The sequence below is a fragment of the Eumetopias jubatus genome, unplaced genomic scaffold, assembly GCF_037043125.1.
Source record: "Eumetopias jubatus isolate StellerSeaLion01/CBP00866 unplaced genomic scaffold, mEumJub1_p1.0 scaffold_11, whole genome shotgun sequence".
In the NCBI taxonomy this organism is placed as follows: domain Eukaryota; kingdom Metazoa; phylum Chordata; class Mammalia; order Carnivora; family Otariidae; genus Eumetopias; species Eumetopias jubatus.
This window is the reverse complement of record NW_028274817.1, coordinates 37,089,991-37,105,091: the sequence shown is the minus strand read 5'-3', so window position 1 is coordinate 37,105,091 and position 15,101 is coordinate 37,089,991. Positions and strand designations below refer to the sequence as shown.

Genomic DNA, 15,101 nt, shown 5'->3' with positions numbered 1-15,101 from the left:
CATTTTCTTCCCCCACAATCACCTCTACTGTGTTGGAATTGAACATACAGGTATAAATACCGCAACAACCCAACCCTCAAATCTAAACATCATTTCCCAAAGCAACAAGGATTCCTTTTCTACATAGTACTGGGTCTCAAGGCTGGCATCTCTGAGAGAAGAGTCTTAGGCTATTGCTTAAACAACCTTTATTACCTGCCTCTGACACTCCCCCAGGTTACAGAGGAGGGGAACATCTGAGCCTCCTGTTCCGTACATGGTACATGAAGCAGACAGCGCTGTAACAACTGAATCCACGCGCGGGGAGGGGCGGCATTTGGAGGTACTGAGATGATGATACACCCAGCAACGGTTACCCACACCAGAAGACGGCAAAGCTGCTAAAAATCGGGCAAGTTACCTTTGGGATGACAACTGGATGCAAGAAAGCCATACAGTCGGGGTCATAGGTCTTCCCCTGCCCTTGGGGCTTCCCTCCCCCTTCAGTCCCCGGTTCAGTCCGTTCTAGCCCACAGACGGGTCCTAGTGTCCTGCTTAGCTCCCTGCTGCAAGAGGGAGGGAGGGAGGGGAAAGATGTCTGAGGTCTCTTGATTTTCTTTGTCTCCATCCCTAAGGCAACAGGAAGCTGGAGCTGCTGCGGCCCGCCTGGCAGTGACAGCAAGCCCGCTGGCTCTGCAGAGCGAACAGTCCCTGGCTGCCCTTGGAGCAGCTGCCCGTTAGACGGCCCAGAGTTCTGATAGACTTCGCTGCTTCACTTCAATGCCAAGTGTTGGACGTGGTGGATTCAGTTCCCAGGGGGCTGGAGGGTGGTGTCAGGGCTGTTTGAAGACAAGAGAGCAGAGGCAGTTTAGTGCAATTGGGTGTGCGGGGCGGAGGATGGAGGCGCGGGGTGGGGGTCGGGGGAGGGGGGAGGGGGGAGTGGAGAGGAGTGGAGAGGAGGGAGAAGCCGGCCAGGGGTGGGTAGGGTGGTGCTTCTTTCAGGACCTGCCAGACAAGGTCGGCGGGCCTCTCCTTGTCTGGGCCTCAGGTGAGGCGGCGCCTGGAAGGGAAGGAAAGGAGCAGGCGGGCGCGGCGCCCAGGGACGCGGGAGCTGAGGAGGGCGCGCGCGGGCGCGCGAGGGGGCCAGCGGGGCGGCGGTTCTAGACCCCCTCGGTGCCCTCGGCCGGGGCGGGCGGCGCCCCGGGGGCGAGCTGGCGGCGGCCCTGGGCCGGCGAGCCGGCGGCAGTCTCGGCGTCGGCGGCGGCCCACTCGTGCGCCGCGCAGGCCTGGGCCGGCTCGTCCTTGGCCTCGACGAGCTTGCGGGAGCGGGTGTAGGCCAGGATGAGGCCTCCGGCCAGGCAGGCGTAGAAGATCATGATGAGCAGGATGTAGAGATAGGCGTCGTCGCCCTTGGCGCTGGTCGCCTCGCGGCCCACGAACGGGTCGGGCACGACCCCCATGCCCATGCTCGGGCCGGGGCCGGCGCCCAGGCCGCTGGCGTTGCCCCGGTGGTGCAGCTCGAGCAGCAGGCGGCTGAGGAGGGTGCGCAGCCGCTGGCTCTCGCTGCAGTTCATGGCTGTCGGGGAGTGGCACGGCGGCTCCAGGACGCTGCTGACCTTTCCCCCGGGGGCGAGGGGAAGCGGGCGAGCGGCGGCGGCAGCGGCAGCGGCACCCGGCTCCCGGGGCGGGCAGTGGCTGGGGGCGCGGGCCGCGCGGGCTTCCTTATCCCCTCACCCGCGCCCTCCTCCCCTTCCCCACCACGCCCCCTCGGGCCCGAGGCCGCCTCTTCCCAGGCTCCGGCGGCTGTCTGGGCGCTCTGGGGAAAGGGGACAGCTGGTGGGGGGGGAGAAGAGGGGGACAAGGGAGGGGGCGCGGCCCGCGGAGGGGCGGGGGCGCGGAATGCGCGAGGCCCCAGGCAGCGGAGGCTGGCACGGCAGCTCGCTGGGGCCAAGCCTGGACCCTGGGCTGCGGAAGAGAATTCCTTCCAAGTTCTGGCCACCTGCCCTGCGGGCCCGGCGTTGGCCCCGACACAGCATCTGGGCCCCCAAGGCAAGCCCTGCCCCCCGGGATTCCGGCAGCGCTGCCTGACCGTAACGGGGGCAGCCGAGGCCGCTCGTCCACGTCCCATGGCAACTGCTCCCATAGACAAGGACCCTGGCCTATCTTTGCAGCCCTTTTTCCTTCCCCCGCGCCGAGGAGGAGAGCATCTCACTCAGAAGATGCCCAGGAAAAACTGGGTGACTGAAGCAGACGGCGACTCCCTGGTCTCCCAGAAGGGTGGCTGACAATACCCCAGCCTCCTTGGAAGTACCCCTGCCCTGCCCTCCTATCCCATTTGTTAGAGAGGCCTACACATCTTAGCATGTGACTACACCTTCCACGATGTGACTCTGTTTCCCCCCCGCAAGCCGTCTTCCCAGAAATGAAGCCAAGCTCTTCCATTAAAAGGAACACGGACATTAAAAAGGCCCTTGGACGACAGTCCCTAGGTGTCTCAGGATCTGAAAAGTGCGTCTTCTAGAGAACGCGCGCCCCTGCCGCCTCCACATCCGGGTAGGCCCTCGGGCACCCAGCCCCGAGCCCCTCCAGGGCTTGGTAACAGGTCTAGGCCCTGCCGGCTTGTTGGGGGGCAGCCATTTTCCCCCCCAAGAGGGTATCTTCTTTTAAGGGAAAACAAGGCACTGAGACAAAGATCAGACCACAGTATGTTAAACTACAAACAGCCTGGGTCTCACCAAGGAAAGGTGTTCAAAGGATTGTTTGGTAGACAGTGAGTAGAAAAAAAAACAGGAGGTGGTGCTGATCAGGTCTGGTTGCCGAGTGAGAATAGAAGGAATGAAAAAAAGGATATGCCTTTAGGCACGCGGTGAGAATCAAGCTGCCTGCTCGAGACCCTTTGGTCCAGAGGCCATTCAGGCTGCAGGTGCCATGGGTTAATAAAGGAGGGGTTTTGGGTGCCTCTGCCCCAGCCGCCCTTCAGGGAATGCAGCCTTGTGCGCGTTGGGGTGAGGTTGGCACCCCAGGGCTCTATATCCAGGGTCTCCAAGAGAGCCTTAACAGCTTCTACACAGATCTCAGAGGCATTCCACCTGGCCCTGACCACTGACGCCCTCCCAGCCACCTTCCCTCAACGTCCTCACCTCAGAGGGGCTCAGAGAGAACTGTTAAAGTGACTTGGCACGAATGCCAGGGGACACAGCTAGAAAATTCTCAAAACAGTATCAACCCAGGGACAGGACTGAAAGGCTAAAACACTTCTGTTATCTGTTATATCATGCCCAGAAATCTCTAGGGTTTGGGGGGTGTGGGGGCGAGGAAGAAGCCCCTTCGCTGTCGCATAAAAGTCATCATTTAAACTCCCGTTGTGCTTTCAACAGCTTTATGAACTAAAAGGATTATTCCCATTTTCAGAAGAGGAAACAAGTTCAAGTAGTTAAGTAGCGGGACTAGAAGGATAAAGTTTGAGCTTGTTCTTCTCAGTCCTACCACATGACTCTTGCCACATGGACAGTATCCGCGAGCTGCCTCCATTTCTCCACCTCTCCTTTCCCCGGAACCTTCTAGAATCCAGCACATTTTGCCAAACCGCTCTCTGTAAGTTCACCAACGACCTCCTGACCAAATTCAAGGGTCTCTGCTCAGTTTGCATCTCTGACCTCGAGGATGAATTTGATACCATCAACCGCCCACCCCTTCCTGTAGCTTGGCCCTCATGGCAATGCATTCTCAAGTTTCTCTTCTTATCTCTCTGACCCATCATTCTCTGTCTCCTTTGCTGGCTCCTCTTCTTTCCTCCTCCCGTTAACTGTTGGAATCCCTGAAGGCTCAGTCCTCAGCTTTTCTCTCTTAACATCCATTTCCTTGGAAACTGTCTCCTTACATGGTTTCATGGACCACCTGGTGTATATTTAGCCAAATTTGATTCTCTAGCTCTGGTTCTTTCTCAAGTCCACCCGCTCTTTCCTTTCTGGTTTTGCTGCCACAAGCTTAATCCAAGCTCTCATTACCTCAGGTCAAATATGCAAACTGCAGAGTCTCCTGGCAGATCTCCCTGCCTATAACCCAATCCACCCTGCTCTGGCTAGAATACAGATCTTCCTCGACTTACAATGGGGTTATGTCCCGATAAACCCATCGTAAGTTGAAATCTTAAATCGAAAATGGACTTACTACACCTAACCTGCAACACAGCTTAGCCTAGCCCATTTTAGACGTGCTCAAAACTCCTCCGTTAGCCTCCAGTTGGGCCGAATCATCTAAGACAAAGGCTATTTGATAATGAAGTGTCGAATGTCCCATGTAACTTAGTGAATACTATACTGAAAACAGAATGGCTGTGAGTGTACCGGTTATTTATGAGAGCAAATCAGAGCACATATAGCCAGCCCGGGAAAAGATCCATATTCAAAACAATTTGAAGTACAGTTTCTAAGAATGTGCATCGCTTTTGCACTATCACCACGTCAAAGAATTGCTAGTCAAGCCACCCTAAGTTGGAGACCATCTGCCGCTCTCTTCTAACACCACTTCCTCCAATTCACCCCTATGTTCAGAAACCCAGAGTCATTCCCTGTTGCTTCTTTAATGAAGACCAATTTTCTTGGGTGGGCCTGAGGTCCTCACCATCAGTGGACACCATCTCCTCCCCTTGAATTTGAAAAACAGCTTTTTCCTGGAGTTCTTCTCCAATATACTGTGCCTTTCACCTTCCACAAAATGCCCTGACTGGAGGAAGCCTTGCTTGATGGCCCTGTTTGTGCTCTCAGAGTCTTTACAATGCAACCCTCCTGGTGGTGCCTTACCTCTGACTTCAGCATTCAATACAGAAAATTGGGAAAATGGGGAAATGCCAAGAAACAACATTACACGCATGCACACCTGCATGCACACCCACTGCATGCAGGAGCACGCACTCACCCCCTCCCCCCACATCATTATTTTGCAACCTATCTCTTCACTTGACATCTTGTGAATTTTTCCTATGTCAATTACATTCTAATAACATCATTTTATGGGGCGCCTGGGTGGCTCAGTGGGTTAAGCATCTGCCTTCGGCTCAGGTCATGATCCCAGGGCCTGAGATCGAGCCCCACGATGGGTCTCGGTCAAATAAATAAATAAAATTTTCAAAAAAATTTAAAAATCATTTTATTGTCTGCACAGTATTTTAGACTATAGATCTACCATTATATATTTAAGTTAGCTCTTGTTGTAAGATTCCTGGTTATTTGCAGGGTTTTGCTGTTCAAAATAATATTTCAATGAATACATACAAAGCTAATTCTAATTCCATTAAATGAAATAATTGCCAGAGAGCGAGCACATCACTCCTTTACAGAAGACTGGCATGGGGGACGGGAGATGTGGAGAAGGGGGTGGAATCAGGAATGGAGACTAGTCATAAAATTTAAAAAGGCCCAACCCTCAGCAAAAAACAACAGGTGTGTGTGGGGGGATTCTGGCTTTCTTTTCACTCAAGGGGCTGCTGGGCATCCCTTCAAATCCTAGTCCCAGGCCAGCCCTGAATGGCTGAGATGCCAACCCCATTTCCCTACCACACTTAATGAAACTGCAAATCCATCAGACAAGGATCGGGTCTAATTCCTCCCCACCCTTCCACCGGCCCCCCCCCCCGCAAACCTGCCCCCATACCTGCCAAATAATCATCTGTTTATCCATCGTCGTCTAGAACTCACTTATTTCCTAGATGGTAATCAAGTGTGTCAACAAGGGGAAGTAATTTATAAGCATGTATTTGGACTTTCAAAAAGTCTTGGAAAAGGTTCTGTTCCATGCCAAGTTTGTTTTAAAAGTACAATTGAGGCGCCATGGGCTCTAGGAAATGGAAGTTGGTTGAATTGAACCGGAGTTGGATTTGGCTCATGGCCAAAGGACGGGCACAGATGGTAAGCACTGTTGGAGTCCAGAAGGCTGGCAGACCCACAATGGGCTCCGAGGAAGGGGAAGAAAGGAGGCTTCCTGAAGCACCAAGTACAGACTGAGAAAATCATTCATTTGTTCAGCCATTCGACAAATATTTATCGCATGTTCCACTGGGCAGGGCGCTGTGCTGAGTCCTACAGACACGTGGGTGAACGAGTCACACTGGTGAACTGTCTGTGGCTTCATGACTCTCACAGCCACTAGGGGAGCTGCAAAAAAGCAGGGAGCGGAAGGATCTGGAGTGAAATGCATAGTGGGCGTGAAGTCTTGCCAGAGCTCTGTTTTGGAGAGAATGTGGACCCTGGACCCACGTTTTAAAGCACTAGAGTCCAAAGCCTTGTTTGAAGAAGGAAGATCGCCAGTGGTCTGAACTCACTCTTGTGGCCACCCGCCCTACCCCTACCTGCTCCCCCACGGCAGGTCCATTCTCAAAAGCGGGAAGAGAACAGATGAGAAATTTCCTGGATCCAACTGGGGCTTCTCAGTTGTTCCATAGGAATATGTGTGGTCTTTGGTGGTGGGGGGGGGCGGGGGGTTGATAAAGGTCACAGTACTTGTGGGTTGGAATGGGGCCTACTTTAGAGACTTTGGGGCATCTTGGTGGGCTTGTGCTGAGGTCACCCTCTATCCAAGCCCCAAACCGGAGCATCAGATGCGGTTCTCTGAGCCTCATGGATTGAATGCTTAACATGTGCCGGGCGGATTCCATACATTATATTCATTAACCTTACAGCAACCCTCCGAGGCGGGTAGGGGTGATGTCACAAATATTTAACAGCAATCGGGTTTGGACACTGACCACTCAGAATAGACTACCAATCAGAACAGACCAGTTTAGCCTCACAGAGCCACAATCTCATGGAACAAAGAAGTAAGAGAAGGTGATCTCATCGCCTCGCGCCCTGGGTCATTCTGCACCTCCCTCCTCCCCATGGGCGCTTCCGTCTGTTCTCTCTGCTTATTACAAGGTACATGAAAAGCTCCTTTGCCTGCCAACCCTTCTAAAGCAATGATAGCTGTTGCAGCTGCCCCCTTTCTCCCAGCAATTTTCCCAGGATGTCACTCGTTGGCTTAAAATTCTTGAATGGGCCCCCATTGGATCGCCAAATTATCACCTTCGAGACTCTCTGCTCTGGTTTGAAAATGCCTTCCAATCATACTTGCAGCAATAAGTACGCACATGGCTTCAATACCAGGCACGTTTCCTTTTGTAATTATTATGTTTTTATTGCCACACAATTGACTTACAACATTATGTCAGCTTCAGGTATGCAATGCCTGGGTTTGATACATTTATATGTTGCAATATGATTACTGCTTTAGCGTGAGCTAGCACCTCGACCACATGACATACTTATCACTTCTTTCTTGTGGTGAGAACAATTAAGACATTTCCCCACCAGATGAAATTTCACTCTCCTTAGCATCCCCACAGAGTAGGATAACAGGGACATGTGGGCTTGTCAGATGGTCGGTCCCTGCAGTCCTTTTGAAGGCAGGCGCTACGTTCTTCTTCCTTGTAGCCTTCGACTAGCGTGGCGCAGTGCCTGGCATATCGTAGGTGCTCAGGAAATATTTACCTAGGTTTGCGGTCTGCCTTCCTCCAATGAAGGCTTTTTACGTTCAAAAAAAAAAGTCGGGCGCCTGGGTGGCTCAGTCGGTTAAGCGTCTGCCTTTGGCTCGGGTTAAGATCCTGAGGTTCTGGGATCGAGCCCCCGCATCGGGCTCCCTGCTCGGCGGGGAGGCTGCTTCTCCCTCTCCCTCTGCCTGCCGCTTCCCCTGCTTGTGCTCTCTCTCATTCTCTCTCTGTCAGGTAAATAAATAAAATCTTTAAAAAATGTTCACTCCATGCAGGATGCCAAACTTGGTGGTTATGTTTTTGTCCATCAAGGAAAACTTCACTGTGCAAAATTTCAAACGCACAACAAAGCTGGAAGAATTTTATAGTGGGAATCTTGTCACTTCCTAGGTAGATTCCACCACTAATGTTTTCTCATACAGGCTTTATCCATCCGTCACCTAGCCAGCTCTCCATCCGTCTGTTTAGCCATTGTCTTTTTTCTTTTTGAAGTTGCATTCATCAGCACACTTCACTCCTAAGCCCTTTCCACATGCCTGGCCTTAACTTGAATTCAGTATTTGCTTATGACTGTTGTCCTTTCGAGGTAAAATACGCATAAGATGACCTGCACAAACATTAACTGGACATTTGCCGAGTTTTGACAAATGTAACCGTGTAACTTAACTGCCTGCTAAGATACAGAACCTTCTCACCACTCAAGAAAGCTTCCCCTTGTCCCTTCCCAGACGTTCCCTTCCCTTCACCCCCAGAGGCAGCCACTCTTCTGATTTCTTTTCCCCCATCATTGGTTAGTTTTGCCTGTTACAGAACTTCATATAAATGGAAACATGTAGTATGAATTCTTTTGTATAAGACTCCTTTTACTCGGCCTGATGTTTTTGAGTATCATCCATGTCATTGCATACATCAGTGGTTTGCTCCTTTTGATTGTTGAGGAGTACTCCATTGTATGTGATCATAGTGCAGTTTGATTATCCATTCAGTGGGTAGAGCATGAGACTCTTGATCTTGGGGTTGTGAGTTCGAGCACCGATGCTGGGTGTAGAGATTACTTAGGAATGAAATCTTAAAAAAAAAAAAAAAGACAGCTGCTATGAATGTTTTCCTACAAATCCTTTCATGGACATATGTTTTCCTTTTTCTTGGGTAAATACCTAGGGGCGGGAATGCTGGGTCACAGGGAAGATAGTTTTAGAAGACACAGCCCAACTGTTTCCCAAGGTGGTTGTGTCTTCTCATACTCCCACCGACCATGTATGAGGATTCCCACAATTTGTGGTTACTTTTAGCCTTGCCTTGTACCGATGAAATGCATTTACCCTTATACTTCTGAAAGGGTCTGGCCTGACTATTTGTAGTTTATTACTTAAAGCCTTCCCACCGTTTTGCTGAGTACTAAATGTACAGCCAAACTGTAGATAAAGTTGCTCAAATGTGAGACTCATTTGTGCGTGAGGACAGCTTTCGCTGAAAGCTTATGTGTACCAAGCACTGGGATAAGAACTTTATAGGCATTATCTCACTCAGTCCTTACAAGAACCCTGTGAGGTAGGTACAGTTCCATTCCTGTTCGACAGACGAGGAAACTGAGGCCCAGAGAGGTTACATAACTTGCCCAAAGCCACATAGCATGCAGGTGGCCAGGCTGAAATTTGCACCCGGGTCGGTAATCTTCATTACTGTCATGCTCTAATGCGGCATGTATAAAGTCCTTCGTACAGAGGCTAAGGGGAAAAACACCTTCCGTGTTGGAAGACTCATCCCACCCCCTTATTTTGCAGCAGAGGACACGGAGGTCCAGGCAGAGGGGACTTGCCTGAAGTCCCCCATCAGTTCATACAGAGCCATCTGAATCCAGCCCAGAGTCCTTTCCACTCCACTGCACAGCCCCCTTCAATGCTTTACGCAAGTCAGATTTTATTTCTAGCTTTTTAATGGCGACAAGAGTCTGCAAACCACTTTGTGGTCTTTCAAAGCAGTGCATGAATCTAAAAGGGTGGCGGAAGAGCAACCCTGCTTTGGGGGCCCAAACACAAGGTCGTAAAGTCAATTGTCAAATTTGTGTCAATACATGCCTCGACCTTATCTCAAAAATGTTTCTCCCACCCACTCAGTTTTCTCTGGAAAGGGAAAGAAAACAACGTGGATGCTTGGGGTATTCTGCGGAAAAGGAAGCCTCCCGGGGGCACTTTTCTCTTGGGCTCCCACAGCGCCATCTGGTGGAAGCCTGAGGTTTTCGTTGCGCTTGGTTTCAGAATGTTTTTCACCCCGAGCATTTGATGCCGGTTTCTGGGCCTGGTGCTGCGTTAGGAGGTTAGGCGCGGGGGATCCAGAGGAGACGCTCCTTCTACTCCAGAGCTCACTTTCCAGGGGTCAAGGGCTACCTAGACCATTGCAACGCGGTGTGGGAAAGACCTTACAAAAGGCAAAGAATAGAGTATGGTAGTTGAGAGCAGCCGCTCCAACTTCAGACAAATCGGCATTTTAATTCTGGCTTGGCCACCTACTGGCTGTGTTACCAGGAGCCATCACTCAACCTCTCTGTGCTGGTTGCCTCTGCTGTAAAATGGAAATACTAATAAAAGTGCTCCCGGCAAACGTCCCTGAGGATGTGACACTCGGGATGTTTTGAGTAGGAAATAGCCTCTCGGACCCTTTCTCCATGTGCAAAGCCATGGCCGCAATATACGGGTAAGTGAAGCAACAGGGTTCACCTCCCCTTGCCCCTGCATCACGGGGGATGGCAGAACAGCCTTTGCTTCGGGGCTGGAGGTGGGGGGGGCGGGTGGTGTGTGCCAGGGATTTCGGGGGGGGCGCCTCGGAGCTGGAAGATGATCTGGGAACATTTAGGAATCACAGGAATTGGGACCCAGACCACATGAGAAATTGGTTCCCACAGTTGAGTAGGCACAGCTTGACATAAAATTAGATGCTAATAGAAAAATCAAGACCAGTTGTGTCAACTACCATGTGTTTGTTTTAATTTTTGGCTTTGCTTTGGGGCAATAATGCTTCAGTGGCTCTTTCTTCATCCAACATTATGCTGAATAGCCATGATGGGGCTTGCTAATTTCCCACTGCCTCCAAACACCAACAGTCGCGACCCCTCAGCTGATTTTCCCAAATTGTGCCTGGCACACACCATGACCGTGTATGACTCTATTTGCGTTGTTCTTCCCTGCAAACTTTTAACCCTTCCGTGTTATCCAGATGTTACTCATCCTCCAAGGTCTAGACTCTCTCGTTCATTTATTCATGAAATCTTTTCTTTTTTTTTTAATTGAGACATAATTGACATATTAGTTTCAGGTATACAACGTAATGATTCAGTATTTGTATATATTGTGAAATGATCACACTAGGTCTAGTGAACATACACCATACGCAGTTATAGATTTTTGTTTCTTGTGACGAGAACTTTTGAGATCTACACCCTTAGCAATTTTGAATATGCATTACAGTACTATTAACTCTAGTCACCATGCTGGATGTGACATCCCCATGACTTATTTATTTTATAGCTGGAAGTTTGTGTGCTTCGACCCCCTTTACCCATTCCACCCACCACCCAGCCCTCTCCAGCAATCGCCAATCTGTTCTTTGAATCTATGAGCTTTTTTTTTTTTTTTTTTTTAAGATTCTACATATAGGTGAGATCATACGATATTTGTCTTTCTCTTTCTGGACATTTCCCTTAACACAGTGCCCGTCAAGATTCATCCATATTTTCACAGATGGCAACATTTTCTTCTTTTTATAGCTGAATAATATTCCTCTGTGTGTGTGTGTGTACTTCCTGTATTTTCTTTATTCATTCATCCATCGATGGATGCTCAGGTGTTTCCATATCTTGGCTATTGTAAATAACGCCGCAATGAACACGGGGGTGCAGAGCTCTTTTTGAGTTAGTGTCTTATTTCCTTCAGATAAATACCCAGAAGTGGAATTGCTGGATCATATGGTAGCTCTATTGTTTACCTTTTTGAGGAAACTCCATACTGTTTGTCACTGTGGCTGTACCCATTTATAGCGGTGTACAAGAGTCCACTTTTCTCCATATCCTCACCAACACTTTTTGCTACTAGCCTTTCAGACAGGTGTGATGGCGATATCTCATCATGGATCTCACTTGCTTGAAATATTTTTTTCTGAGAACACACTGCATGCCAGGCACAATGACAGGCCCTGGGGATAGAGCAGTGAATGAGACAGACACTGTCTAACTTCCCAGACCCGACAGTCTGCCTGGGACTACAAGCTCAGTGAAGACAAAGCATCGTGGCCACATGTTACCAATGCTTTCCATGACAGGGGATATGTCTAGAAGCGTATTGCCAATGGTTTTCACCACATCACACACACAGATAACATCTGTGATGCCCTGGGATGAATGAGTAAGACAGCAACCTGCCAGGGAGCCCTGGCCACCCCAAGGGCAGAGGGCATCAATATCTCAGCACATGTGAAATCTTGGGGTGATCTCTGGTCTAGGATCTCAAGCTATGAGATCGCTGTCACTCTCACCCCACTTCGTCCTTGCAGGCCGATGGGCACAGGAGGGATTCTGCTACAGATGAACACACACTCTTTGTTATTAACTAGAAGCTGGTAAGGAGTCACTCGTGCCTCTTCAGCAGTAGGCTCAGACTGGGGGCTCTGAGGAAGACTTCCCAGACGACTGAAGCCTAAAGGGATCTCTGCCTTCTCCAAATTCCTACGCACTTAGAGTCTTCAGCTCACAGTTCAGTTTCTAGTGGAGCCCCAGAGTCTGATATTGAGTGCTGACAGCGTAAGACCTTCTTTCGCCTCCCCTAGAGCACCTAGCCATACAAACAGGAGAGAGCTCAGGAGTACTTCCCAGATTTTTTTAAAAAAATTATTTATTTATTTGAGAGAGAACGAGAGAGTGAGAGAGAGAAAACACGAGCGCCGTGAAGGGCAGAGGGAGAAGCAGACTCCCCGCTGAGCAGGGAGCCTGATGGCGGGGCTCAATCCTGGGATTCCGTGATCATGACCTGAGCCGAAGGCAGATGCTTAGCCGACTGAGCCACCCAGGTGCCCCTCTGGAGTACTTCTTAAGTGTCATGTTTTAAGACAAGAGAAATGTCATTGGCACTGAAGAGGGCCTGAAAACAGAAATGGCTTTACTCTCTAAGAAGAGTCCAGCACCCAACCCACCTTTAAAAACTTTATAGAGAGAAAGTTACAAAGTTGTAAGAGGATAAAGTCCTATAGCCTTCGTCCTGGAGACAGGATGCTGAATCCCCACAGCTCCGGGCCAGTTTGGAGTTTTTCTTCTCTGAGTGAAACCAAAGGCCAACCAAGATATCCCATAACCCTGGGAGATAGGGTCGAGAGCTCTTGTTTATATCATAAGCACAGGGGAAGAATTCACAAGCAGAGAGAGCCCAAGGGACCTCTTGCAGACAAAGCAAAGGCTCTTGCTGAAATAAAACAGGAGACCTCATGTCCTTTCCTTCACTCGGGCCCCCTGAAGGAGGTTAATGCTTCGCCATCAGGATTCCTGATGGCTAATGTAATGCAGATCTGGATTAGAAATGATGTGACCCTGAGGAAGGCTGGGGATCAAACTGAACAGAGTTTTGACTCATCTCTTATCTCCCTCAAGTCGTTCATGCTTCCAACAGTCACTGTCTGGGCAGAAAGACTTCCCTGGACCTCCTTCTCTGGCCCTGTCCCTCGCCCACTCTTGGGGAGCTATGTTACTACTCTCCTGTGAGGATATGTGCAGTTCACCATCCCAAATTGAACGTGGGCGTTGGAGTGCCCTAAGGAATGTGGAAGTTACAGCTAAGGTAGGGCTGTTGGCCGTGAAGAAGAAGATATATTTGGACATGTCCGTAATAGGAATGTGTGTATATGTATATATATGTGTGTATATCTGATCCTGAGCTTCCCATAACTCCGTGGGCTGGCCAAGAGCCAGGCACCAGAAGAAATACCTGACTTCGAAAGACTTGTTTTCAGATTTCTGCTGCAAAAGTCACTCTGGGGAGATACAAGATACGGGAGTCTCTTGACCTTTTTTGCTTGACTGATTTCTTACAACCCCAGGGCAAAAATATGAATTAGGTAAAGTTGATGTTTAGCACTTCCAGGTGGCCCCACCACTAGACCCTGTTTCTGATTCTTGATACCCTTAGGAATGCCTCCCGAGAAACATCCTGGTTTTAGATATCATTCTCTCGGAACCTCTCAGGCTTCAAGCATCAAAGGAAATAGTCGGCCAAAGCAAAAGAAAAATCAACCTCGTACAAATAAGAGAGGGTTATGGGAGCCAATAGGTAACCAGGAGCCTCCTTCCTTGGTAACCTAGGAAGACCAGCCTCTCCTCTGTGAATTACTTTGTGGTTTAGTCCTAAAAAGAGGCGCTTTTGTAGGGCCTGGGTGGCTTGGTCAGTTAAGCATCTGCCTTCGGCTCAGGTCATGATCCCGGAGTCCCAGGATCGAACCCCACATCGGGCTCCCTGCTGGACGGGGAGCCTGCTTCTCCCTCTGCCCCTCACCCTGCTCATGCTCACTCTCAATCTCTCTCTCCCTCAAATAAATAAATAAAATTTTTAAAAAATAAAAAAATAAAAAGAGGTGCTTTTTGTTTGTTTGGGTTTCTTGTTGTCATTAGCGTTCATCTTCCCACGTGATTCTTGAAGTGCACATACCACGCTGACATTTGTGATTTCAGTAAGAATAGCATCAGCAAGGTGGTATTTTAGCAAGGTAAGTTTGGCAGGTTTTTTTTTTTTTTTTAAGATCCTACTTATTTATCAGGGAGAGAGCACAAGCAGGGAGAACAGCAGAGGAAGAGGGAGAAGCAGACACCCCGCTGAGCAGGGAGCCTGGTGTGGGGCTCGATCCCAGGACCCTGAGATCATGACCTGAGCCAAAGGTAGACGCTTAACCAACTGAGCCACCCAGGCGCTCCCAGTTTGGCAGGTTTATATATGAGAAGGCGTAGACCGGCAGTGATGGAAGGAGTAGACTTGCCAAGAAACTGGTTAGGAGGTCGCGGTGTGTAGTTCTAGGGGAAAAGGACTGAGGGTCTGATCTAGGGTGGTAATAGCAGGAAGCGAATAAGATGAACTGTAGGTACGTGAAGATGCCATGTCTCTCACAAACTAAGCCCAGCTGAAACTACAAGTGGGGGCCAACATTGAAATATACTCATCTGCGTTTGAGTGTTTTACTTCACTGGAGTGGTCTTGTCCCCTTGCTTCACAGCCACCCAGATATTCCTGAATTCCACCCAGCCACCTGAATTCCACTTCAGATAAATACCCAGAAGTGGAATTGCTGGATCATATGGTAGCTTTATTTTTTACCTTTTTGAGGAAACTCCATACTGTTTGCCACTGTGGCTGTACCCATTTATAGTGGTATACAAGAGTTTGGCAGGTTTTTCTTTTTTAAGATTCTGTTTATTTTATAAATAGTTATTATTATAAATAGTTATTCTATAACTGCTCATTTCCAGTTGGGCCCACAAAGACGCTCCCCATTACCTGAGTCTCGGGCTTTCCTGCACCCTTACCTAAACACACTTGTTCCAAAGACTGATCCTTCTGAGGATTATAGCACA

The 15,101-nt window shown here is 49.5% G+C and overlaps 1 protein-coding gene across 1 annotated transcript; it reads right to left on the bottom strand.

The window, feature by feature from the left end:
* Positions 1 to 1,139: 1,139 nt before the first annotated feature.
* On the bottom strand, positions 1,140 to 1,553 carry KCNE5 (potassium voltage-gated channel subfamily E regulatory subunit 5). The gene has a single exon (XM_028089722.1). It carries the CDS (start codon positions 1,551 to 1,553, stop codon positions 1,140 to 1,142), a length of 414 nt encoding a protein of 137 aa, XP_027945523.1.
* Between the last annotated feature and the right edge of the window lie 13,548 nt (positions 1,554 to 15,101).